General features: G+C 37.7%; 1 protein-coding gene across 6 annotated transcripts in view; it reads left to right on the top strand.

Moving 5' to 3' along the window:
- Positions 1–23,462, top strand: part of PLCB4 (phospholipase C beta 4) — a 189,466-nt gene that overhangs the window by 107,921 nt on the left and 58,083 nt on the right. For all 6 annotated transcript variants that reach the window (XM_081321997.1, XM_081321998.1, XM_081321996.1 and 3 more), the window contains 9 exons: positions 203–299; positions 1,581–1,661; positions 3,116–3,175; positions 4,437–4,580; positions 12,091–12,170; positions 15,059–15,112; positions 17,198–17,279; positions 17,989–18,089; positions 18,637–18,694. In XM_081321997.1, coding sequence (XP_081178123.1) covers positions 216–299; positions 1,581–1,661; positions 3,116–3,175; positions 4,437–4,580; positions 12,091–12,170; positions 15,059–15,112; positions 17,198–17,279; positions 17,989–18,089; positions 18,637–18,694 — 744 coding nt within the window. In that variant the 5' untranslated portion in view covers positions 203–215. The remainder of the gene's footprint in view (positions 1–202; positions 300–1,580; positions 1,662–3,115; positions 3,176–4,436; positions 4,581–12,090; positions 12,171–15,058; positions 15,113–17,197; positions 17,280–17,988; positions 18,090–18,636; positions 18,695–23,462) is intronic.

Here is a 23,462-nt window from a genome sequence, read left to right as displayed (position 1 = left end):
TTCTATGACAAAAAAATCCTGCTTACAGGCAAAATTGAGATTTTTTGGAGGCTTTGTCTGAATTTTCATGTGAATTGAGTGTTTTCTCTAGGATTTACTACAAAGAACAAGTGGCAGTACTGTATGAATAGTCCTCATTGACCATGTATTGTGGCTCCTTATGGCAACAATTTATTTTATTTGTTTTTTTATTATTATCCAGGGTGGTCCACAGAATGGCAAAACCATATGAATTTAACTGGCAGAAGTCAGTACCTTCCTTTCTACAGGATGGAGCTATTTTTGACAGATACGAAGAGGTAAGGAGCTTATACAGTATCTGGAAATACAGCTGGAAGCTCCATTCTGAGGGCAAATAATAGAAATCTGTTCCTGGTTATTATTGCTTCAGAGAGGAATATGAAGCACCACCTTTTTATGAAAGTAGACGATGTACAAGATAGGGTAAAAAAGAGAGGTCTCATTCTGAGCTAAACCTAACTTAAGCATCCTGGTGGCCATGATAAAGAGAAGAAAAAGAACCAAAATAGAGCTGATCTCTTCCTCCAGAGTCCTGCTCGCTAGGCAGAATCATAAATAATTCTATTCCACGTTATATCTCTCTATATAAAGATTTTGAATGATTGTTCCCCTTCAGCAAACAGTCTTGGAAATGATAACGCTCTCACCACTCAAGTTGGTGAGTGCACATGTATTTAAATATGTTGTTTTATGGATGGGCAGCAATTGATTTGCTACCTTTTTACCATCTTTTAAAATTCCTCATTGAAAAATGCATAGAAAGAAAAGAATGCTTATAGACCACAGTGTAATGAGTGCCAGAAAGCCATAGCTTTTATCCAAGTCCAGGACAAAAAATATATACCGTATAGGCAAGGGAGAGAATTTGGTGATTTGCATAAATATAAAAGGATAAAAAGAGGCCATGCCAAGGAATGTGAGAGGGAACATATTGTATTTCAAAAGATTAAAATGCAGTATGTTGATATTTTATTTAACCATGGGATCAGCATTCCTTTAAGCAGTAGATAGTTTGTTTAACTGAATATATCAGTATGGTATTGTTTGGTACTTCACCACGGAATCTCAAGCATTTATTTGATAGAGGAGCTGAACTTTCTTTTTAACATGACAAGTTAATAAAAGGCTGAAATCCCAATAACCGTCTTTAGCAATATCTTACTCCATTTTCTTAGCTCTTGAAATAAAAAAAGGTTTTAAACATTTAAGGCCTGCTAAGATTGTTGCAAATCTCATTCCCAACAATTGTAGCCTACAACAATAAAATGTAAGTAGCTTGCTGAATGATTTTTTGCTTAGAAAAATATGCTTCAGTATTTACTTCCCCATTCCAAATATAAAAATATCTAGCTGGTATTAGAAATATGCAGATAAACTTTTCCAGCAGGATGCAGTGCTTTAATATGAATGCAAGTAACATTTCTACAAGATCACTTTGCTGCTTTGGTTATTAATTCATTTAACATATTTTGTTTCTGATTTTTTTTTAAAAAAGTGGATAATTTGGGTTTTAAATTCTTCCTTGCAGACCTGAATATTTTGGATTTCTCTTTCAACAGGAATCTTCTGTTTTTGAGCCAGGCTGCCTGTTTAAAGTTGATGAATTTGGCTTTTTTCTATCATGGAAAAGTGAAGGAAAGGTAAAATTTACAATGATCTCATGATTTTTTTTGCCTCCTCTAACAAGCATAAGGTACAATTCTAGTTGTTCTAGTGGGAGGCACTGTGTCCAAATATTAGGGCCTTAGATTATATTGCTAAATATAAAGATTTGCAAATCTTCTACCCTGTAATTTGTTGAGACAGCTCCCATTATATCCTATTACTGTTGCATTGCTGTTAGGGGGATTATGAGAATTGAAACTGAACAACTAGAGAACACTACACTCAGTGCTTTTTTTGTAAAAGAAAAAGGTGCCAGAACTCACACATGTCATACAACCTGCCTTGCCTACCCTACAAGGTTCCATCCAAAAAAAGGTGCCGGAACTCTGTTCTGGGCCTTCTATGACGAAAAAAGCCCTGACTACACTAGATAAAGCCCTTAAGCACACTTATTAAAATATAAAGATGAATAAATATTCCAAAGATTGTAATGTTAGTTTGAAGAGAAGAAAATAATTTTCTGCCAATAATTTAGTTCCATCCCATGTTTCTTTCCTTAATAGTGAAAAGGGGAGGAGAGGGGATGGAATCATATGTTTGTGGATGGAAGGTGTGTGTGTGTGTGTACTTGCAAATCTTGTTCTATATCTTCTAGCCATTCTCTACTTGCCTCAGATTTGTACCTGTATAGCAACAACTCATTTTTGTTCCCTTTGATCTAAAAATTCAACATTGATTTCGCCCACATGCTGTATAGTTGGGTGCAGGAAGTTAGGAGAGGGATGAGTGTGAATGAAGCAAATAGTTGCTGAATTTATTTTCTTTGGAGGTAATGATGTAACAGTCTGAAACCTTGGCCAGGTATTATTGAACTCCACCATCTCACCATTAGCTCTGTGGAATAAGGTTCCTGGAAGACCCTCTGAAGGGCAAAACATTCCCCACCTTTACACAGAGGTCAGCCTTACCAGGTAGACCAGACAGGAAATAAGACCAAGTAAACTAATTCTGCTTTGTTGAAAGCAGAACGAACAGGACCTTTTAATCTGAAAATACAATTCTTGCACCATCACCTTTACAGCCCGATAACTTCGGGAGTGTACCTCCTGGGCCTCTTGCTTTGCCCATTATGCAGCTGAGGGCTATGCTCCCTCTTATCTGACTGCTCCTTAGGCAACATCTCTTCTCCAGGTCTCCCAAAGTCATTCCCACATATCATTACAGCAGGAGTGATTGCTGTGTCATGGTCCTATGCACTCCCCCCCCAACACACCTCATCCACCATGGCCAGACATGATGGCATTTAGAGTCTGACAAATTCTAGAGAGCACAGGTTCCCATGTCTGTTTTTACTGACATTAATATAATGTATACTGCCTGGTATTAATTAAGATTGTGTATTTTTGAACGCTTAGCTGTTGTTGTATTTTTTATTTCAACATACATCACATTGGCTGCTTGGCATTTATAGTGTTCCTTTCTTTTCCAGGAAGGGCAAGTTTTAGAATGTTCCCTGATCAACAGCATTCGTTTTGGAGCAATACCAAAGGTATTTCTGTGGTTTTGTTTTAAAGTATTGTTTTAAACAATTACCATTGGCTTGAGGCCCAGGAATGGAAACTTTCTTCAGTTCAAGAACTTCTGAAGTCTTTGTACCTTAAGGGACAATGAATTTTTAATTTTGAAAAACTGGGCTTTAGAAACTAACTTTTGGTGAGGATCAGATAATTTAGAAGTGTTTACCTACAAAGGATTACACCAGGGGTCACCAAACTTGGCTGCTTTAAGACTTGTGGACTTCAACTCCCAGAATTCATCAGCCAGCATTGCTAGCTGCAGAATTCTGGGAATTGAAGTCCACAAGTCTTGAAGCAGCCAACTTTGAAGACCCCTGTATTACACCCATTGATCTGAGTGACTGGATAAAATTCACCCAGCAAACTTTCATGCCTAAGGTGGGACTAGAACTCACAGTCTCCTGGTTTCTAGGCCAGCACCTTCACCACTACACCAAACTTCTAAGAATTTAACCTAAATCCTGTAACGGCTGTGGGTGATGATTTTTTCCTGTAAATACAAAACATTTTGTGAAAGCTAAATTTAATGTTACTTGAAAATCAACAATGCCCCCAGACAAAAAAATTGCTCTCTGAAGCAGTCCTTCCCACCCTCCATTTCATTTGCTTAAGCAAACTAGAGTGGACATAAAACTTTACTTGAATGTTAAATATGAAGCAAGTACCTCCAGGATGAGCTTTTTAAGTCAGTCTTTTGTAAGTCCTTTATAAGGACTTATTTAAAAGAGGTCCCATGATCTGAAAGAGACTTTTGAATAAGGAATGGAAGCCACTGATGTATTCCTAGGATATTTCCCCCAGATTGGTGTCTCTTAGATATTTTGGGACTATATGCTGTCTGTGGAAATTCTGAGAGTTGCAGCATATCTGGAAGGTGCCAGTTGGGGAAGAGTATCCTAAGGTACACTTTTTTTCTCCCCAATAACTATTATCGGAGTATTTCATTTGGGTAAGGTCACTGCACTCAAAACCCAAGAATTCTTGTTACTAGTTCATAGGCAGAATTTTAAATAAACCATCAGTTACCTAATGTGAATACGATCTGTGTATACTATTATCAGCTCCCTAAGTAGAAAATGAAATACTTCTAAACATATGCTTGGAATAATGACAAAAATATAAAGAAGGTAAATATGAATAAGAAATGCTTATGGGTGAAAGTGAGCGATATGTTTTTGTTTTGTTTTTTTAATCCATGGTGGTTTTTTTCAAGCAATTAATTTTGTTCAACAGGATCCAAAAATATTAGCTGCTCTTGAGGCTGTCAGTAAAGCAGAAAACGAACTTGAAGGACGAATAATTTGTGTCTGTAGTGGCACTGATCTGGTGAACATCAACTTCACATACATTGTAGCAGAAAGCACTGAAGACGCTAAGGTACTGCCGCTAAACATAGCTTTGGTGTTTTGTGGCATGATTGTTCCATGTAAATCCCTATTATTCTTTAAGAAGGTTGGCAAATATTAATCTAAACCCAGATCTTTTGACATCAGTGGCAAAAATGAGCTAATCCCTCAACTGAATTGGTGTACTGGTTTTCAAATTATTTGGGTGTTTCTTCTGTATGGGAAAAATGTTAGCGCAACAATTAGGAAGTGTGTAGATGTGTGATAAGCAATTACACTGCAGTGAGAGATGTCATCTGTAACCCTTCGAACTAGATGTGATGAGGTCTGACTTCAAATTTATACGCAAGATCATAATCTTCACTTTTCCCTAAAAAAATATTGTGTTTAATGGTGGGAAGGGCTGTACAGTAAGGAAGGATGAACTGTCTGATATTTGATTAATGGAAGTAACAAAACAAAATTCAGCCACTATATTGCACGTTTAAGGGTCCTTGAAAATGTGTGTTTGTGTCTGTGTCTCTGGGTATTCCCTGCAAACTGCTTATCCATGCTACAGAGGTATTTGCTGAGTGGCAGAGCAATTTTTACAGCTGCTGTTTTCCTTCTTCATTTATGAAAAGGGGGAAGTCAGATATTTCAGAAACATGTCTGGGGTGGATCAGGTGATACTCTAATTTTATTAGATCCCAAAGCACTTTTCCCAGAACTGCTCTAGTATTAGAAGAAACACTATGGCTGCTCTGCATGAAGTGGAAAGATTATATTTTCAAGAAGATGCTACTTCAGGGACCTTTGAGTAAGTGCAGATAATCTGCCAGAAGAAAGAGAAGCTTAATTTAATGTCCGTGATAATTTAATAGCATCTTAAACCAAAGAAGCTTTTACAAAACAATGATTAACATTTAATACACAGTATTACATTTTCTCAGTTAATACAAATAAGAAGATAAGAATATATTGTTATCAAGAATTTATTTATAGACTTTAAGGTATAGCAAGTGTTGTTTATTTATAAGGAGCTCCAGTTTTTGTTCTTTTAAAGGATAGCTGCATAGTAGTGTTGTTTTCCAGTATTCAAGTATTTGAGGGGCTGCCATGAAGAAGAGGGGGTCAACTTATTTTCCAAAGCACCAGAGGGAGGGACAAGAAACAATGGATGGAAAGATATCAAGGAGAGAAGCAACCTGGAATTAAGGAGAAACTTCCTAACAATGTGGACAATTAACCAGTGGAACAGCTTGCCTCCAGAAGTTGTGGGTGCTTCATCACTAGAGGTTTTTAAGAAGAGACTGGACAGCCACTTGTCTGAAATGGTACAGAGTCTCCTACCTGAGCAGGGGATTGGACTAGAAGACCTCCAGGGTCCCTTCCCGCTCTGTTTTCATTGATCTTTATATGTAAAAAATAATATTTTGTAACAGATTGAGAAGCACGTGGTCCTTCAGATGTTGTTGGGTTACAATTTATCCAGTATAAATTTCCCAATAATAAAACAAGGACTTTAGACAATAGCATTTATGCAGAAATATAAGAATTGCATAATTCAAGGACAAGCATTGAATATTAAACTCGATTTGAAAAACCTGGCAGTTGCTAAATTCTGCCCGAGGGTATATCTCCCCACAGAACAGAGAAGCAAGGCAAATGCAAAGGCACAGCCTATCCTTCTAGAGGTTTTTCCAGTAAAGAAATAGCCTTCTGTGGCCTTGATTTGGGTTTCAGGATAGTGAGTTAATGAATTTTGAAGATTCAGGTACTCCTACATCCTATGAAACAATTAAAGTCTTTAACTAAACTGTGTGGTAGTCAAGCTGAGAATGTGGGTATAAAGTAACATTCTTCTCTCTACCTGGTACACAGAGTTTCTGTTTCTGATAGGCTCTTTTTACATATTTTTAGCTACATCTGTTCCAGAATACTAGGGTGTCCTTTTGTCATATTGACTATGTCAACCACTTCCTGTTTCCTTGCTTTATGTCTCTCATTCTGCTCTCCTAGACTTTTCAGGAATCATATTAATTTGAAATTGTATTTTCACATTCCCCCCCCCCCAAATGTGTGATACCACCCTTAACATTACCCATCATGTTAGATCGAGAAGGCTTTGGACAATCATTCTGCATTGGTGTGAATTATTTGTCAGAGTATATTTCTGTACAGAAAGTACAGAGAGCATCCAAAATACTGATGCACACCTATGGCACAATTCACAAGATTGAAACTGAAGCTGCATATATATATATATATATATAAAGGTAAAGGTAAAGGTTCCCCCGCACATGCGTGCTAGTCGTTTCCGACTCTAGGGGCCGGTGCTCATCTCCGTTTCAAAGCCAAAGAGCCAGCGCTTGTCCGAGGACGTCTCCGTGGTCATGTGGCCGGCATGACTAGACGCCAAAGGCGCACGGAACGCTGTTACCTTCCCACCGTAGTGGTCCCTATTTTTCTACTTGCATTTTTACGTGCTTTCGAACTGCTAGGTTGGCAGAAGCTGGGACGAGTAACAGGCGCTCACTCTGTTACGCGGCACTCGGGATTCGACCCGCCAAACTGCCGACCTTCTGATCGATATATATATATATACACACACATACACACACATACACATATATATACATACACATACACATACATATACATATACATACATACATACATACATACATATATATATATACACACACACACACACACACACACACACACACACACACACACACACACACACATATACATATACATATATATGTAAGTAAGAAAAGGATTCTGTCCCTGGAAACTCAAGATTACCATTTGGATGGGAAGGAGGAGGTGACATACTTAAAACAAAGGAGTGGAATTTTTTTTAAAAAAAAAGATAATGTAAGGAAAAAGGTTGCCAAAGTAGACAATTGTTGCAGTCTTACTAGAAAATATACTCACACTATAACTTCATATACTGTATATCCAGTAGTTGTGGAGAAATTTATGACTGTAAATGTTTTTGAGTTAGATCGTTTGTCCTCCAAATCCACTGTTGCTGAACAAAGGTTGTTTATAACCTGAGAAAATAAAGTAAAAATTTATAGGACTAGAGCACAGCGAAGATGCCACATTTGCTTGGGTCTAGATCGAGGTAGGCTACCTTGGCTCATTTATGACTTGTGGACTTCAACTCCCAGAATTCCTGAGCCAGCCATGTTGAAGTCCACGATCATAAAAGAGCCAAGGTTGCCTACCCCTGGTCTAGATCAGGGGTGTCAAACTCAATTTCACTGAGGGCCGCATCAGCATTGCGGTTGCCCTCAGGGGGCCGGGTGTGTATGGCCAGGGTGGGCGTGGCCTACTGGGTGGGCGTGGCTAGAGTGCATATGGCCTACTGGGTGGGTGTGGCCAGCTCTACATCGTTCGCATCAAGGGTGCCTATGGGGGCCTGGGCAGGAGTGGGACAGATCTGAGGGTCTCTGGCAGAAGGAGGGTCTCTGAGCCAGGGCCAAGGCAGTGGGGGCCATTCCCTCACTGTTTCCAGGATGGCTTCGTGGGCCACATGAAACCACTTCACGGGCCACATCCGGCCCCCGGGCCTTGTGTTTGACATGTCTGGTCTAGATGATTATTAATCTTCAGTGATAACTCTTTTGGGAGTGATAATCATTTGTTTTCTTTATAAGACAAGCACAGGTAATAAACTTAATGATAGTAGATACAAGATACACTGAAGAAAAGATTTTCAAAACTGTGAAATCAGAATGCTGTAGATAGGAAGTGAGAAGGTAAAAAATTGAAGTTGTAATGTAATGTCTTGTCCCAATTATATCTTCCCATCCCAGCCTGATCAGGCAAGGAGAGTATGTTGTGGATCCCATGGGTTAAAGAATTTCTACTGATGGATTTCAAAGGTATTTTTTTCCAAAAGGCAACTGGACTATTTGTTGTTTTTTGAGGAAGAAGATGAAGAGGTTTTGCTTCTCATCCAAGAAGCTTCATCAGTTGTGATGAAGGGGGGATGGAAGGATAGTTCTGACAGCACTGGGGGATGGTGGTGGAAGGGTTGTATTTCTTTGCAATTATCTGGCTGTTAGCACTCTCTCTCAGAGACGGTGAGGCCATTTGGGGGTTTAATCTGTGCCCTCAGGATCACTTGAATCAGAGTGCAAATGGGTGTGGAATACCTCTTGGAACTGCTGAAAGGATTGTGTTGACTGGTGGCAGCCAGGAAGAGACCCTTCTTTGCCATTACCCCCACCTTCTGTAACCCACCTTCTGTAACACTTTAACCCCAGAGATAAGGCAACCCACTCCCTTTTCCCCCCTGACCTTCCAAAAGAACTGATTCTACTATTTGGCATGGAGGCCAAAAAGTGATATGTGATATCACTTGGGATGGTTGGTTTCGTGAGGGTGTTCTCTTCACCTTGTTAAATTTTTAACTGCTGTATCCCTACCTTTTAAATTTTGTTTTTAATTTTATCCTTATCCTATGCTTTTATACTATGTATATTTTTTATTGTAAGCCTCCTACTCCACTTAACTGAGACGGGTGATATAGAAATATAATAAATAAATAACAGTAAGTGCTGCTGCTCCTGTTTGTGATGCACTTCATCCTACTTTTCTGAAGAAAAAAATGGTATTTATCTGTAAAACAGATGTATATTTGTTTGAACTGTGTAAAATTTCTGCAGCTCATAGAGAAGGTAATCAACTGGAAGGAAACGGTTTTGTTTACAGTCTGAGGTGAAGTGGGATAGAGTCAAATCCTGGTTTATATCCCCAGATGATGGCATTAATTATGCCATAAATGCATAAAGCCATTGGGTAAAGTGTGTATGTAAGCTTGGAGAGATCTTATTTTGGATTGTTAGACAGACAAAGATTGTACTCTGTGGTATTTATAGGTTATGGCATGAAATGTGTGTGGCTGGAGAAGTCCTTGCAGAAACGGTAGGTTAATATAAAAATGGGATTATAATTATTACTCTCTTTGCTCACTTTTTTAGACATTTTATGCATTCAGAGCTTGTTCATGGGGGACATCAGTTTTTATATACTATTAATTTTGGAAAGAGATATAGAGTATAAGGTCACTACAATAATGGTAGATACTAAATCGATTGATACTAAACTGCGGATTCAGAATTCCTTACTTCTTCATGTGCCACTTCTGTAATGTCCAGATCTCCACAATTTCTCTGCTTAAAATCAAGAAAGTTGCAATATTATCTTAGAGAAATATCAACATATATTTTTCTTCCCCAATTTCTGGTCCATTCTGCAACTGTATTATATTCTGAACCTCTGCTGACACCTAGTGGTGCAACTGTGGAGGTATTTAAATCTTTCATTTTTAAAACATGAAAGGCTACCTGTTTTTACTTTGTTTAGATAGATAGATAGATAGATAGATAGATAGATAGATAGATAGATAGATAGATAGATAGATAGATAGATAACCTTTATTGTCATTTTTTTACTGTGGGCACAATGGCACACATAAAAAATGAAATTTAGTTGCTTGCTCTGAAAGTATACGCATACATAACACACATTTACATAAACAACATATGTATAAACCTACACCCTTACATATAAGTAACATATAAATATTAATCACTGTCCATCTTGATTACATATACATTTTAATACATTTTAATCTTTCATATGCTGCAAAAAGCCCTAGCTTTTCATAATGGGAGATTATTTTCATAATTTTCTATTTGTACTTCAAATATACGAATTCAGTATAATGATTTAAAGAAGAGAAGCTATCTGTATAAAACAAACTTTATTCAATAGGAGAAGACCGGAGAAAGAGAGAATTGTTATCTTATTTGACTGAATAGAAATTAGGGTATAAATACTAGTTTGTAAATATTTATTAGTTAAGATAGTTAACTCTGAATGCCATCAAACATCTGGGAGGGGGACAATTATTAGATATTAGATACATGGAAGTTCCAGCAAAAATTGTGCCAAATGCCTACTGATAAAACTGTCATTGATCTTTTGCCCATACAGGTAGTTCTCAATTTATGACTACAGTTGGGGCCAGAATTTCAGTTACTAAATGATGCAGTTGTGAGTTGTCATGACTGATCTGATTTTATGTCCACTTTTACTGCAGTTGTTAAGCAAATCATATGGTTTTCACATGAATCTGGCTTCCCCAATTGATGTTCCTTGTCAGAAACTGGCTGATCTTGCAAACTGCTATCACACGATCACAGGATTCTGCAGTTGGTAGTGAATGCAAACTCGATCTCTTCATAAAAATGAGCTATTTGTGCATTAAAAATGATTTAAAATTTTAGATGTATCCAAAGTTTGGAATGGAGAAACCAGTCAATAAATCTCATTCTTTCTTCTCTTTCTTCCTCCTTGGTAACCGGATTACCAACTTTATTAATTATGTTACATCTATTGTAATTATATAAAGTAACCTTGCTTATACCAGTTTAATTTACACCAACCTGGCAAGGCTCTGTGCTCATAGCGTATCTTTGGACTGCCCATTGATTGCTACTAAATTCAGATGGAGCTATGTGCACTTCTGATTCATAGTGTACAAAATTTGAAAGAAGGGGTATAGAGTTTGTAGATAGTATCCAAACAGGAACTACAATTTGCTCAATAAAAGACTTTTAAGTAAATCAGAAAATCTTTTATACAGGTAAAAAGGGGAAGGGAGCACTATTTTATAGAGATGAAAAATAAAGGAAGGGAGCAGTATATAACAGAATATTCCTTTACAATTGCCTTCAATTCAGCTAATAGTATCATAAATAAATTTGCTTAATTATGTACAAAAGGTATCAACAACAGGTGAAGGAAGTACTTGGGTATTTGAATGGATTATTAATGAAAAGATTAATAAAACAATTAGTTGATTTGTTGATTTTAAGATGTAATACTTTAGCTATAGCATATTTTGTTTACAAAAGAATAAAGAAAACTCCTATCAAATCTCTATTTATTTATTAGATTTTTATCCTGCTTTATTTCTTTATAAGAAACCCAAGGTGGCAAACAGACTTAATATTCCTTCCTCCTCCTATTTCCCCACAACAACAACCCTGTGAGGCGGGTTGGGCTGAAAGAGAGTGACTGGCTTGAAGTCACCCAACTGGCGTTCATGGATGAAGCAAGGCTAGAACTCAGTCCCCTGGTTTCAAGGCCAGCATTTTAACCACTGGATTTTTTCCCTTGTTGAGGCATCACAGTTGTAATATTTATTCCAAATGTGATAATTGTTCTGGGAAACATGATTGTGAATATTGTGAACTCTCTGAAGTAAGTCATATCCCCTTTCCCAATCATTTTCCTTTCTGCGGCATGTTATGTGGGATATGTGTGTATTGTGAGAAGATTGTGTATTGTTTGATGTGCATTGAATACTTGAAAAATCTTCCAAATAAGTCTAGAGTTGCTATTACAAGCACTACTAATTATTCTAACATGTTATTTGAAGAGGTGTCTGTAGTTAAAAAAAGTGCTTTTGAATTTGGTTGATTGAGTGGTCACTGTGATCTCGATATTTGTTTTATCTTTTTGTCTTTCAGCAATGGGTTGATGGACTCAGATCAGTTATAGGTAACTTCAGAGCCAACAATGTCTGTCCCACGACATGCCTCAAGAAACAGTAAGCTTCCTCCCCCCTCACCTTATCAATTACAATTTTGTCTCTTCTGCATGTTCCTTGATGTGCGTTTAGAAAAAACTGACTTTCCTTATTCGGCACAACAAGAAATAAATATCTGGATAAGCTGCAGAAGACATTCCCCAACAACTCAAACATCCATGAGAAATATGATATTAGGTTATTCTTCACATTTTCCCCCACAAATAAAATATGTTCTCAAAGTCAAACACGCATTCAGGAGTTGAGGGCGTTTAGTGCTGGATTTTACGATCTGTTGAGAGAGGCAGTTGTAATTATTAGCCTTGCCTGAACTTTTCTTTGTTCAGGAGGGAGATCTGCTGCCCACTTACATACAGATGTTTTTATTTCCTATGGATCCAGAGCTGAATTATTCTTTTCTCGATGAGATTTCCCACAGAATATTCTGAAACATTAGGAAAATGCAGCTGAGACCAAATAATTTAGTGTAATCTTCCTACCTTGCTCAGATTACCATGAAGTACGTTTATACGCTCCTCACTTTGTAAACCCTCTTTTCCATTTCTTCAAAAGGAATCCTAAAAGATTTAGCAGCAACAAGTTTGAAAAGATTCCTGTAGTAGTCCTTCCCACTTTGCTTAAATGGTATTTCCCCTCAGAAACTGTTGTTGCTCTCCAAGCAGTAGAAGGTACAATTCCTTAATGTCTATAGAAATTCACAGTCATCCAGATCATGGTTGTCCCAAAAGTCTTTTTTTCAAAAAGCAACTGGACATTTCTTTGTTTTTTTCCTTGACGTTTCATTTCTCATCCAGAACTGAAGAAGCTTCTTGGATGAGGAGAAAAACAACAACAACAACAACAACAATTGCCTTTTGAAAAAGCACCTTTGGAACTATAAGTCCTCAGGATACATAATAGTCTTTAAAAGACATTTAGAGAAGAAGCAACTGAGAAAGAGGTTCAGGAACCTCTTTACTCACTCTTTCAGCCCTCAATTCACTCTGAAACTACTTGGAATATGTTATGTATTAAGCTTTATTGCAACACCTAAAGCTGTGTATAAGAGTAACAACCAGGAGGTGTTGAACTGTAACTGTTTTGGCGAGAAACAGAGGTTCAAACTGATTGGTTGGTTGAGTACCTGGCCAGGTATATAAAGAGTGCAGGTAGCCCCTATCCCCCAGTACAGTCCCTTCACCTAATAAAGAGCTGCTATGCTGTACTCATCGTCTTGGTGTCCTTCCTGCTCTCCAGAACCCACTACACAACAGAATATTTTTGTCTGATGTAAGAAGAACCCTTGGGGGAGTTAATCAAGCCGCATGTGGTTCCAACATCATGACTGTCTCTACATTCCAAAATGTTAGGCTGAATGACTTGCCACCGAGCATCTCTGCTGTGGATGATAGGGATTATTGTAGAATATATCTGAAAAACAAATTGTAAAAGTAAGTTGAAGTAAGTATTGAATACGCAGGCACACTAACAGTCCCCCCCCTTACATCACCCTTTAACTTCCTGTAACTTTTAGCACCCTTTCAGCAAAGCTTTCCAGAGTGCAGAAATTACTGCCTGTCTTCATTCAAAGGACTTAAGCATATCTCACATTACTCACATTGCTCAAGGAACATGGAAAAAGCTAACATATTTGCTCTCTGGAGAGCAAGAATATGTACGGAATAGCCAGCATTGCCTCTTCTCACTCATAATATGTAACATACAGATATTCAGACAAATCTTATTAAAAGTGCTTCAGTAGTTGCCTTATTTCCTGGATGCTAAAAACATTTCAACTGAAGCTTCTCATCCACTACTGCTGAATTAAATATTTAATGCATATTAAATTGCGTTCATTGTAGCATGACTGTACAGGAAAGCATTAAAGAAGGTATAATAAAAGAATGATAGGAGTCAGAGGAAATCGTTTCCCTCTTTTTCCTACTTGTGTGTGTATTTATGTTGCTAAGATTTTACCTGTATCCAAGTTTGGAGCATTTTGATTCAATTAGAACTTTTAGAACAATGTCTATAGGCTGCTTGTGGCTCTCCACTTCAATTAGTGTCCTCCAATATCCCAAGGACATGTTACAAACATGCAGAGCCAGGAAGCACAATCTTCAAAAGTGGTTTTCTGGTGTTCATCACCCACCCACCCCAGCAAATGAAATTTAAGGGTAGAAACAAGAACGAGAGGCCTCTGTGAAGCAAAACTTTTCTATTCTCTTTTTTAAAAAACTGCCCACCCAACCCTTGAAAAATGACCAGAAATGGCAATAACATTTAGCAGTGAATTTTTAAGGCTGGGGGGGGGATTTAAAGGGTAGTGTTATGGGTCAAAATGGCAGCAGTTTGTATTTTAAAAATAGGCGGAAAATTTCAGCCCTGTTACTTTCATTGGTATCATGATATCACTGCATGGCCTCCTTCCCCAACAAGAAGGCTAAGAGACAGAGTGACTTGTGGCCCCTTAAACATTATTTATCCCAGTTTTAGAAGCCCAAGGTTCATTGTAAAATAGAGTTGTGGCTCAGCTGCAACTGACTTTCATTAGTGTGACCTTTTTTCGGCCCAAGTTTGAAAAAGCTGCATCTCATCTTCAAGCCCCCTTTAAGGCTTCTTTACAGATAGTATGAAAGAGTTGTAGTTAGTCTTGTGGGCGAGAAGTAGTAATTTGTCTTTTATAAAATGCAAGGATACAAGAAGGTTAACATTTGAACATTTGACTCAGCTCTTACATAACTCCATATGTAAACTACGTGAACTTTTAAAGCCCCACTTTTATACTTTATAATAAAAGATCCCAGGGATAGCTTTTGTCTTATTCTCTTTCCACATTTCATCTTATAAACTGAGCTTTTATTGGATTTTTTGGGGGGAAAAGTCTAATTGTTTTTTCCCCCTTCTAGCTGGATGAAATTGGCATTTCTGACTAATACTAATGGCAAAATTCCAGTTAGAAGGTAAGTATATTGTAAGCTTCAAGCGTGGGGTTATGCAGGGATTGTATGGTTGTGAAATTAAAATGAATAACAATCACAAGTTAGAAAGTCCATTAGAAGCAATCAAAGTAGTTTAGGAATCTGTTCAACAGTATTTTTAGAAGGCTTTGACTTTCTTTCCTGATTGGACGTTGTTCTCAAGTCAATAGTGAAATAAACAGTGCAGATACTGTATAATCCTGCTAGAGAAACCTCCATTATTTGGGGGATAGAATTGAAATTTAATAGAAATAACATAACCATTTAGCCCTCTAAAACAATTTGGTAGAATTAAGAAATTATTAATCTTGAATATTCAGAATAGGTCACCAAGTTCTTCCAAATGTTTAAACTGCAAGTCTCACATCCCTTTTTATTTTCCATGCTGGCTTAGATACTATATAGCATCCAAATAGCATCCAGATGCTTACCCCTTTTACAGAGTTAAGCACTGCAAATTGTTAAAATTATGACTCAAAGGAGTTATCTGAAGTGTTTGCTCAGGTTATTATTTAATTTGCTACAGATAATTCTAGAAATTACTGCAATAATTATAGATTTATAATAATGGTGGTAACCTGCGGTTCTCTAAATCTTGCTGCTGCTGCAGCAGCAGCTGTACCAGTTTAGATAATCTTTGATCTAAAAAAGACAAATAGTGCAATTTAGCTGTAAATTGTATAAATGCAGAGTGCTCATGATGTTTGCTATTCAGTTCAATGATGTCGCAGCTATATAGTGTAGTCAGTTCTTAAATATTCCAGACACAATATGTTATAAATCTTTTTCAACTTTCTCCAAGTTGTAGCTCACCAGATACATTAAGTTACAGGCTAAAAACTATTCTGAAGGGAAGATTATTCTGCAGCATAGTAGCATATTATTGTACATGCTGGAAAAAAATCACACACTATCCTAGTGATGTACTACTGCTATACCTAAATACAGATCTTTTGACCTGGAATTTTTCTGAGGGTTAGGGTGCCAAAAAGTGCTGGTTGATCTTTTAGTGTGAAAATATAGAAGGAATAGCAGAAATATATTGACCACTGTTGCTCAGAGCCAGGCTCCGTCCCACGAATATAATAAAGCTAAAGCAAAGAATTAATAATCATTAGACCACATATTTAGCATCAGTGGACTACATTATCTCTTTATTCTAGGGTGTATAAAAAGGAGAACAAGTTCCGAACTATATAGAGATTAAGGATGACTGTAAAAATCTCTTTACAATTCAAAGTTGACTCTTTAGAAAAAGTTGAGAAAGTGTTCATTCACGGTGAAAGAAATTTGAAGTGAGATTAGCCAAGGGTTACTTTTAGAACATGATGTGAGAAGGTTTCTTAGCTCGCACCCATTTTTGCAATGATTGACTAATAACGCTATATATGACATCCCTGTGTTCACGATACAATTCTTGATCAGTGGGGATTTCTCTAGTGAGGTGAAGAATGTATGAAAACATCAAAACACAAAAACAAAGAACATGCTATGGCAACAGATGGCAACAAAGATTAAGAAAACAACAACAAAAGGAAACATTTCATTTATACTAAAACTAAAATGTGGAATAATTAACAAAAAAAATCATTAAAGATGCTTGAAAGCTTTGTTTTTCAGCCTTCTTTCAGAAGGGTAAGTGGCAAAATTCAATCTCCCAGCCTTCAACTGCTAAAAGAGGAACTCCACTATGAAACTCCATATGGGAAACAAAATTCAAATTATAATCTTTCTTTAAACTTTAAATTTCTATAACATCTTTGGATTTAATCCCTTATTGTATCTAACCTAAATAGGTATAGTTTTCTATATTAATATCTTCCCTCATTATTATCCCTGGTTTCACACTCACTGAAAACTACATTAGATGTATGGTAATGGAATGATGGAATTGTTTATTTAGCCAAATAAGACTGTAATATTCTTGAAGAGATACTTTACACTGTCCGTACAAAAAGTCATTAATGAACTATTGTCATCTCAGTAGAGGACATGTGTTGCAGCTCTGATTATGAGATTGCCAAAGGTTTGAAGTAATTTAATCCTCTTCTTTTTTTCCCCCTCTAGCATTACCAGAACGTTTGCGTCAGGTAAAACTGAAAAAGTGATATTTCAGGCACTTAAAGAATTGGGTCTTCCCAGCGGAAAGGTATTTAAATTTAATTTTCACGAATTAAGGGTTTCAAGATGGGTATCATGAGCCTAAAACAGTTAATCGTTGCAGTTGATTATTCAATATCACTTCAAAAATAATTCATTAGCAGTTTGTCCATTGATAACTTTTATGCTAATTATAATTAGAATATTTTAATGCAATAGGCTATATACCAGACATGTCAAACACAAGGCCCGGGGGCCGGATTCGGCCCGCGAAGTGGTTTCATGTGGCCCGCGAAGCCATCCTGGAAACAGTGAGGGAACGGCCCCCACTGCCTTAGCCCTGGCCCAGAGACCCTCCTTCTGCCAGAGACCCTCAGATCTGTCCCACTCCTGCCCAGGCCCCCGTAGGCACCCTTGATGCGAACGATGTAGAGCTGGCCATGCCAACCCAGTAGACCATACGCACTTTAGCCATGCCCACCCAGTAGGCCACGCCCACCCAGGCCACACCCACCCACCCCCCTGAGGGCAACCGCAATGCTGATGCGGCCCTCAATGAAATTGAGTGACACCCCTGCTATATACCATACACATAAAATAATGTACATTATTGTTGTTATAAAGAATTATTTCCAGATTTTTTTTTAGTCAACATTAAATGATTTGCTTCCATTCATAATGAACATATTGTAAATTCTTCCATTGCTAAGTCAGTGCTTATACAACCTGGTACATATTAGATTTTATTTTATTTTCAGAATGATGAAATAGAGCCTTCAGCTTTTACTTTTGAGAAGTTTTATGAACTGACCCAGAAGATATGTCCTCGTACTGATATAGAAGAGCTGTTTAGAAAAATGTAAGTTGGCCATTACTCTACATAATGAATTTAATTTTAATGTTACTTAATCTGAAGATAGCGCTAGGTCATGCAGTGTTCCTATTAGAAGTCAAATTTCTTCTCCAAAGGTTTAACTCAGTTGAATGTTCAGATTCAGGTTTTCAGGACCTTTTGATTTAAAGAAACCTTTTCTGTTTTTAAATTGGCTTTACTAACCTATAATATTAACTTGCTATTATAAGGTGATTAACACAATATATGAACTAACTAGGTTAAGAAAGTCTTAACATCTGAGGTTTCGTGCACTAAGTTTTTAATGTGGAAGACTTACATGTTGAATTGCTTCTTTCTTTAATCTGTTAAATGGGGGGATAGAGACAAGGAGCTGTTTTGTAGCAAGCATAGTCAATATCACTTATTAGTGTTCATTTTGAAAATGTAGCTTAGGTGTGTTAAAGAATATTAGATCAATATTGAGAATATAAAAGAAATGTCAACATGTAAATCATACCTGCTGTAGGATCTTACATGAAAACTTACATTTTTCTAATACATTTCTTTTCAGCAATGGAGACAAAACAGATTATTTAACGGTAGACCAGTTAGTGAGCTTTCTAAATGAAGTAAGCTTTTTCATACATTAACTACCTTACAAGTCTGTCTGCAGTGGCTTGCTTCTCCCGGTCGTATCATTGCATGATCCATGCTATCATTTGCTGTGCTTCTGCTCTGCTGGTCTTTCCATTTCGGCAAGGCTGCAGGTGCAAAAATCAGCTCCAACCTGATGCATTCTCCCGTTCTCTTTGTGTTGGCTTTGCAACTTGCTTGCACTGATTATTTGCTGTATTATGTAGATGATCTGTGTGTGGTTGTTTTGTTTCTATTCTATATGTTGTTTTAACCAAATGATCTGAAATCTTTTTATTTTTAGGAATTTTTAGAAAGACAGTCCTTCTAAATATTGAGGAGGTGGTGGCAGGGAAATTGGGCTTCTCTGATCAGTAACTAAAATGTTTCATTTCGACTGATTTTTTCCCCTAAGGTTTACATGTGACCTGGCTGTCTTCAGAATGCTTGCATTTGTATAGTAGGCGGTATGTCAGTGGTATCAAGTTCTTTAGATGTTAGATATTCTTTCGATGCATTACCAAAATACACAGTATTTTTTAAATTAGATGCTCAATGGAGAATTCTTTGCGGTAAGTTTTAAAAAATTCTTTTTATTAAACAGTTGGCATTCAGCATTTCATTATTTAGTCCCATAGGTTGTACAAGCAATATTGTTCGTATTTTGAATAATATGTGTGAACCAGTTGTTAGACATTTCTTCAGTGCTCCTTGGCAATGCAAAGTAGGCCAAAATAGGCCTCCTTAAGGTTTTTTTAAGGCAGGATTCATGCCTCTGCTGACAAATGTGTTCCACCTGTTTGTTATCCTTTCCAAGTCCATGAGAGAGAAAAAGAATTATTTCACAATAAGCCAGTTTATAATGCAATTCTGATGTAGTCAATCTTATTTTTCACTGTCATGGAATTACTCTGAAGAGCCCACACACTCTTGCTTGAGGCATAGAAGTCTCTCCCAGGCTCAGATTTGGAAAAACCTCAGCAGCAAATTTCTTTTAATTCTTCCAAAATACTCATTTCAATGTTTTGCATTTTTATAAAATACTTACCCTGAGAAAGAGAACGTTAAAGCTCCAGAAGACTTCTAAGTAGCAAAGAATTCTATTTTGCTCTCCGTAGTATTGTTTAAATTTTCCTTTTGCTTTATATTAGCCACTCATCCAGCAACTGTTTACATTTATGGCAGTGATGAAAAAGTAATTTTACAAGCATACCTCACATTGCAATCTTTGTAGGTCTATAAAGCAAAGGAAAGCTGAAATAAGATCACAATTTGCAGTTTCACTTAGCAACTGCTTCACTCAACTACCAAGTTGCTGGTCCCAGTTGTGGTTGCTAAACAAGAATTACCTCTACAAATATGTCACTAAAATTGGCTGTTTTCACTAGAGGTGAATTTGCTATCCTATTATATCAGCTTTTGCATTCTGATAGGAAAATGGAAGATAACACTTCGGCTTCTCACATTTTTAAGTGCAGCTTTGTCCCAGTTGCAGAATTTTCATTAAGGAATGATCTAACTTATTTGTCTTTGTATGAGTTCCTTACTAGCAATTTTAGGAATGGATCATCAGGAACTGAAATTCATAAATTCATATTTTTAAGCAGGCTGGTCATTAGCACTGGCAAAAGAAAACATATATCAACCTATGAAATTCATTACCGTAAATATAAAGATGGTCACTATCTTTCAGAGTGGATTACTGAAATGCATGAAGAAGGGGCCAGGTCAATCTTCTATTGCTATGAGATATGACTACAATTCTTAGTTCACATATTATATTAGCCATGATTTATGATTATGGTTTGTTGAACAACTCAAGAAAGATTTATTTAATTGCAAATATGTAAGGGTAGACACAATTACTAAGTGAAGTAAATGATTTTGCATATCGTGCTATGCCAGGAATAAGCTAAGCACATTGTTCCTTAGCATGATGATTAAAAGTCGGCCTCTGATATCTCACTTGCTGAGTTGCAGAACTCAAAAATAAATAAATTCTAACCATAGCTGGGGAAACATGCTGATTACACAGACCTTTCATTTGATCCATCAGAACTGATGCAATTTCTCAGGAGTGGAAAGATTTGTTCAAATATGACAATATAAGAATCCAAGAGAAGCAGAAATTTGGGGGAATTGTTTTTAAGTCTTCAGATTCTAACTTCCTTCTCTCTAGAATTCTGCATTGGTAATTTGAAATACTATATTAAGATTTCATATATAATGTAAAGAGCAGGTAGATTGTTAATATGTACTGAAACCATCTTGTTGGTTTTGCCATCGATTTTGGATATCGTATTGAAACACATGTTGCAAAGCTACTCACTGTACATGTTGAAGAATAGGATTTTGTGGTTGGATTGTGAAGTTGCATCCTCTTTTTCAATAATGCTTGCATTAAATAATGCATGCATCTAACAGCTTTTATATTTCATTAGTTTTAGCTTGTCTATTATATAGCTGACTAGTTTTAGTGTAATTATCCAGTACAGTAAATTAAATTAAAACAGTACATCTGGCGTACACTTACAATATTTGGAGCATAGATTAAGAGATTATGATTTGCAATATATGACTGCATTTTTAATAGTTGGGAAGCAGACAAAGAATGTGTTCACTAGAATGAAAAGTCATTCATATGCCTTACATTGGTTATTGCTAGATATTACAGAGAATGCCCAGAATATTTTAGAAATTGCTACCGATGTTCCTCGGAGCGTATTGGCAACTCCAAAAGTGCTGTCTGACAACACAGGAGTTTTTGCGTTCCTTCTTTAAACTTTTTTATTTTTAAGTCCCCTACGAAAGGCTTATCTGCACAGAAGGATTTATTTTGCTTGCATTTGCATATATACCTTTTATAATGGCAGATCAAGCAGGAACTGTAGTCCACTCTACTACATACATTTATGCTGTGCAACGTCTTGTTAGCATTTTAATCTGAAGCTTGGCTAGTATCTTAGGAAAGGATTGAATCGGACTTGTTTGTGAGTATGTTTGATTAGGATTTGGCTGAGCAGAAGTAAATAGAATTCAGTTTCTGTTAACCTTGTGGAGGTGGTACGGACCAGAAACACAATGAAGGAGTGCTGGTTCTATCTTTATTATAAGGGTACAGAATAGATTTGCAAGAGTAACAGAATCTTACACTTCTGAAAATAATAATAATAATAATAATAATAATAATAATAATAATAATAATAATAATAATAATAATAATAATAATAATAATAATTATTATTATTATTATTATTATTATTATTATTATTATTATTTAATTTCTATACCGCCCTTCTCCCGAAGGACTCAGGGCGGTGTACAGGGCAAATACAATAAGAATACAATGTACAAAAGTTAAAAAAGAATTAAATAATACAGCCCAATTCCAATAAAATTAATACAGTTAATATTAAAATACCCCAAACCCATCAGACCAGGCCGGCTTGTTCAAATAAGTATGTTTTTAGGTCACGTCGGAAGGAGCGAAGGTTGGGAGCCATCCGGAGCTCAACCGGTAAACGGTTCCAAAGGTCTGGCGTGCCCACAGAGAACGCCCTCCCCCTGGGGGTCGCCAGTTGACCCTCTTTGACCGACGGCACCCTAAGGAGGCCCTCTCTGTGGGAGCGCACTGGACGAAGGGAAGTTGATGCCGGCAGCAGGTGCTCCCGTAAGTAATCCGGACCCATGCCATTTAGGGCACCTTGAATCTTACCCGGACGGCAACCAGAAGCCAATGCAGCTCACGGAGTAGAGGGAAACCCCCACCACCACTCGCGCGGCTGCATTCTGCACCAGCTGAAGCCTCCGAGTGGTCCTCAAGGGCAGCCCCATGTAGAGAGCATTGCAGTAGTCCAAACGGGAGGTCACGAGCGCATGAGTGACTGTACGCAAGGCATCTCGGTCCAGATAGGGCCGCAACTGGCACACCAGGCGAACCTGGGCGAAGGCCCCCCTAGTCACAGCTCCTATATGATCTTCCAAAGAGAGCTGTGAGTCTAGGAGGACACCCAAGTTGGGGTGGTTTGGGGTAGAGATGAAAAGCTGGGTATCATCAGCATATTAATGATACCCAACCCCAAAACCACGAATGATCTCACCCAGCGGCTTCATATAGATGTTGAACAGGAGAGGCGAGAGGACCGACCCTTGAGGAACTCCACAAATGAGAGGCCTCGAGGCCGACCTCTGCCCTCCTGCCAACACCGACTGCGAACATCCCAGGAGGTAGGAGGAGAACCACCGTAAAACGGTGCCTCCCATTCCCAACCCCCTGAGACGCCGCAGTAAGATACCATGGTCGATGGTATCAAAAGCCCCTGAGAGGTCTAATAGGACTAGGACAGAGGAACAACCCCTGTCCCGAGCCCGCCAGAGATCATTCACCAGCGCGACCAATGCCATCTCCGTGCTGTACCCGGGCCTTCCCTTCTGTAATTTTTACTCTCCCAGAAATCAGGGAGGGTCCTTTCTGAGACCACTTTTGCCACCCTTCCTCTTTCGAACTCAAAAGTTACAGTTGCTGAAGAAAGCATTTATAGAAAAGTGTAAAAAACCACAGTTGTTTCCAATCTAGACAAGAAATTCTCATCCTGTCTAGAAATTCCCCAAGGCAGGCATGTCAAACATGCGGCCTGTGGGCTGGATGTGGCCCATGCAGGCCACATCCACCCTGGCCCTGTAAGGGCAAAGCAAGTCTCAATATGTCATGATACAGCCTGCGATGCAATCGGGTTTGACACCCCTGCCCTAAGGCAAGCCTAG

Source organism: Vipera berus (genome assembly GCF_964194415.1).
Source record: "Vipera berus genome assembly, chromosome: 1".
In the NCBI taxonomy this organism is placed as follows: domain Eukaryota; kingdom Metazoa; phylum Chordata; class Lepidosauria; order Squamata; family Viperidae; genus Vipera; species Vipera berus.
Note: the sequence above shows the minus strand (reverse complement) of the source record. Positions and strands in the feature narration are given on the sequence as shown.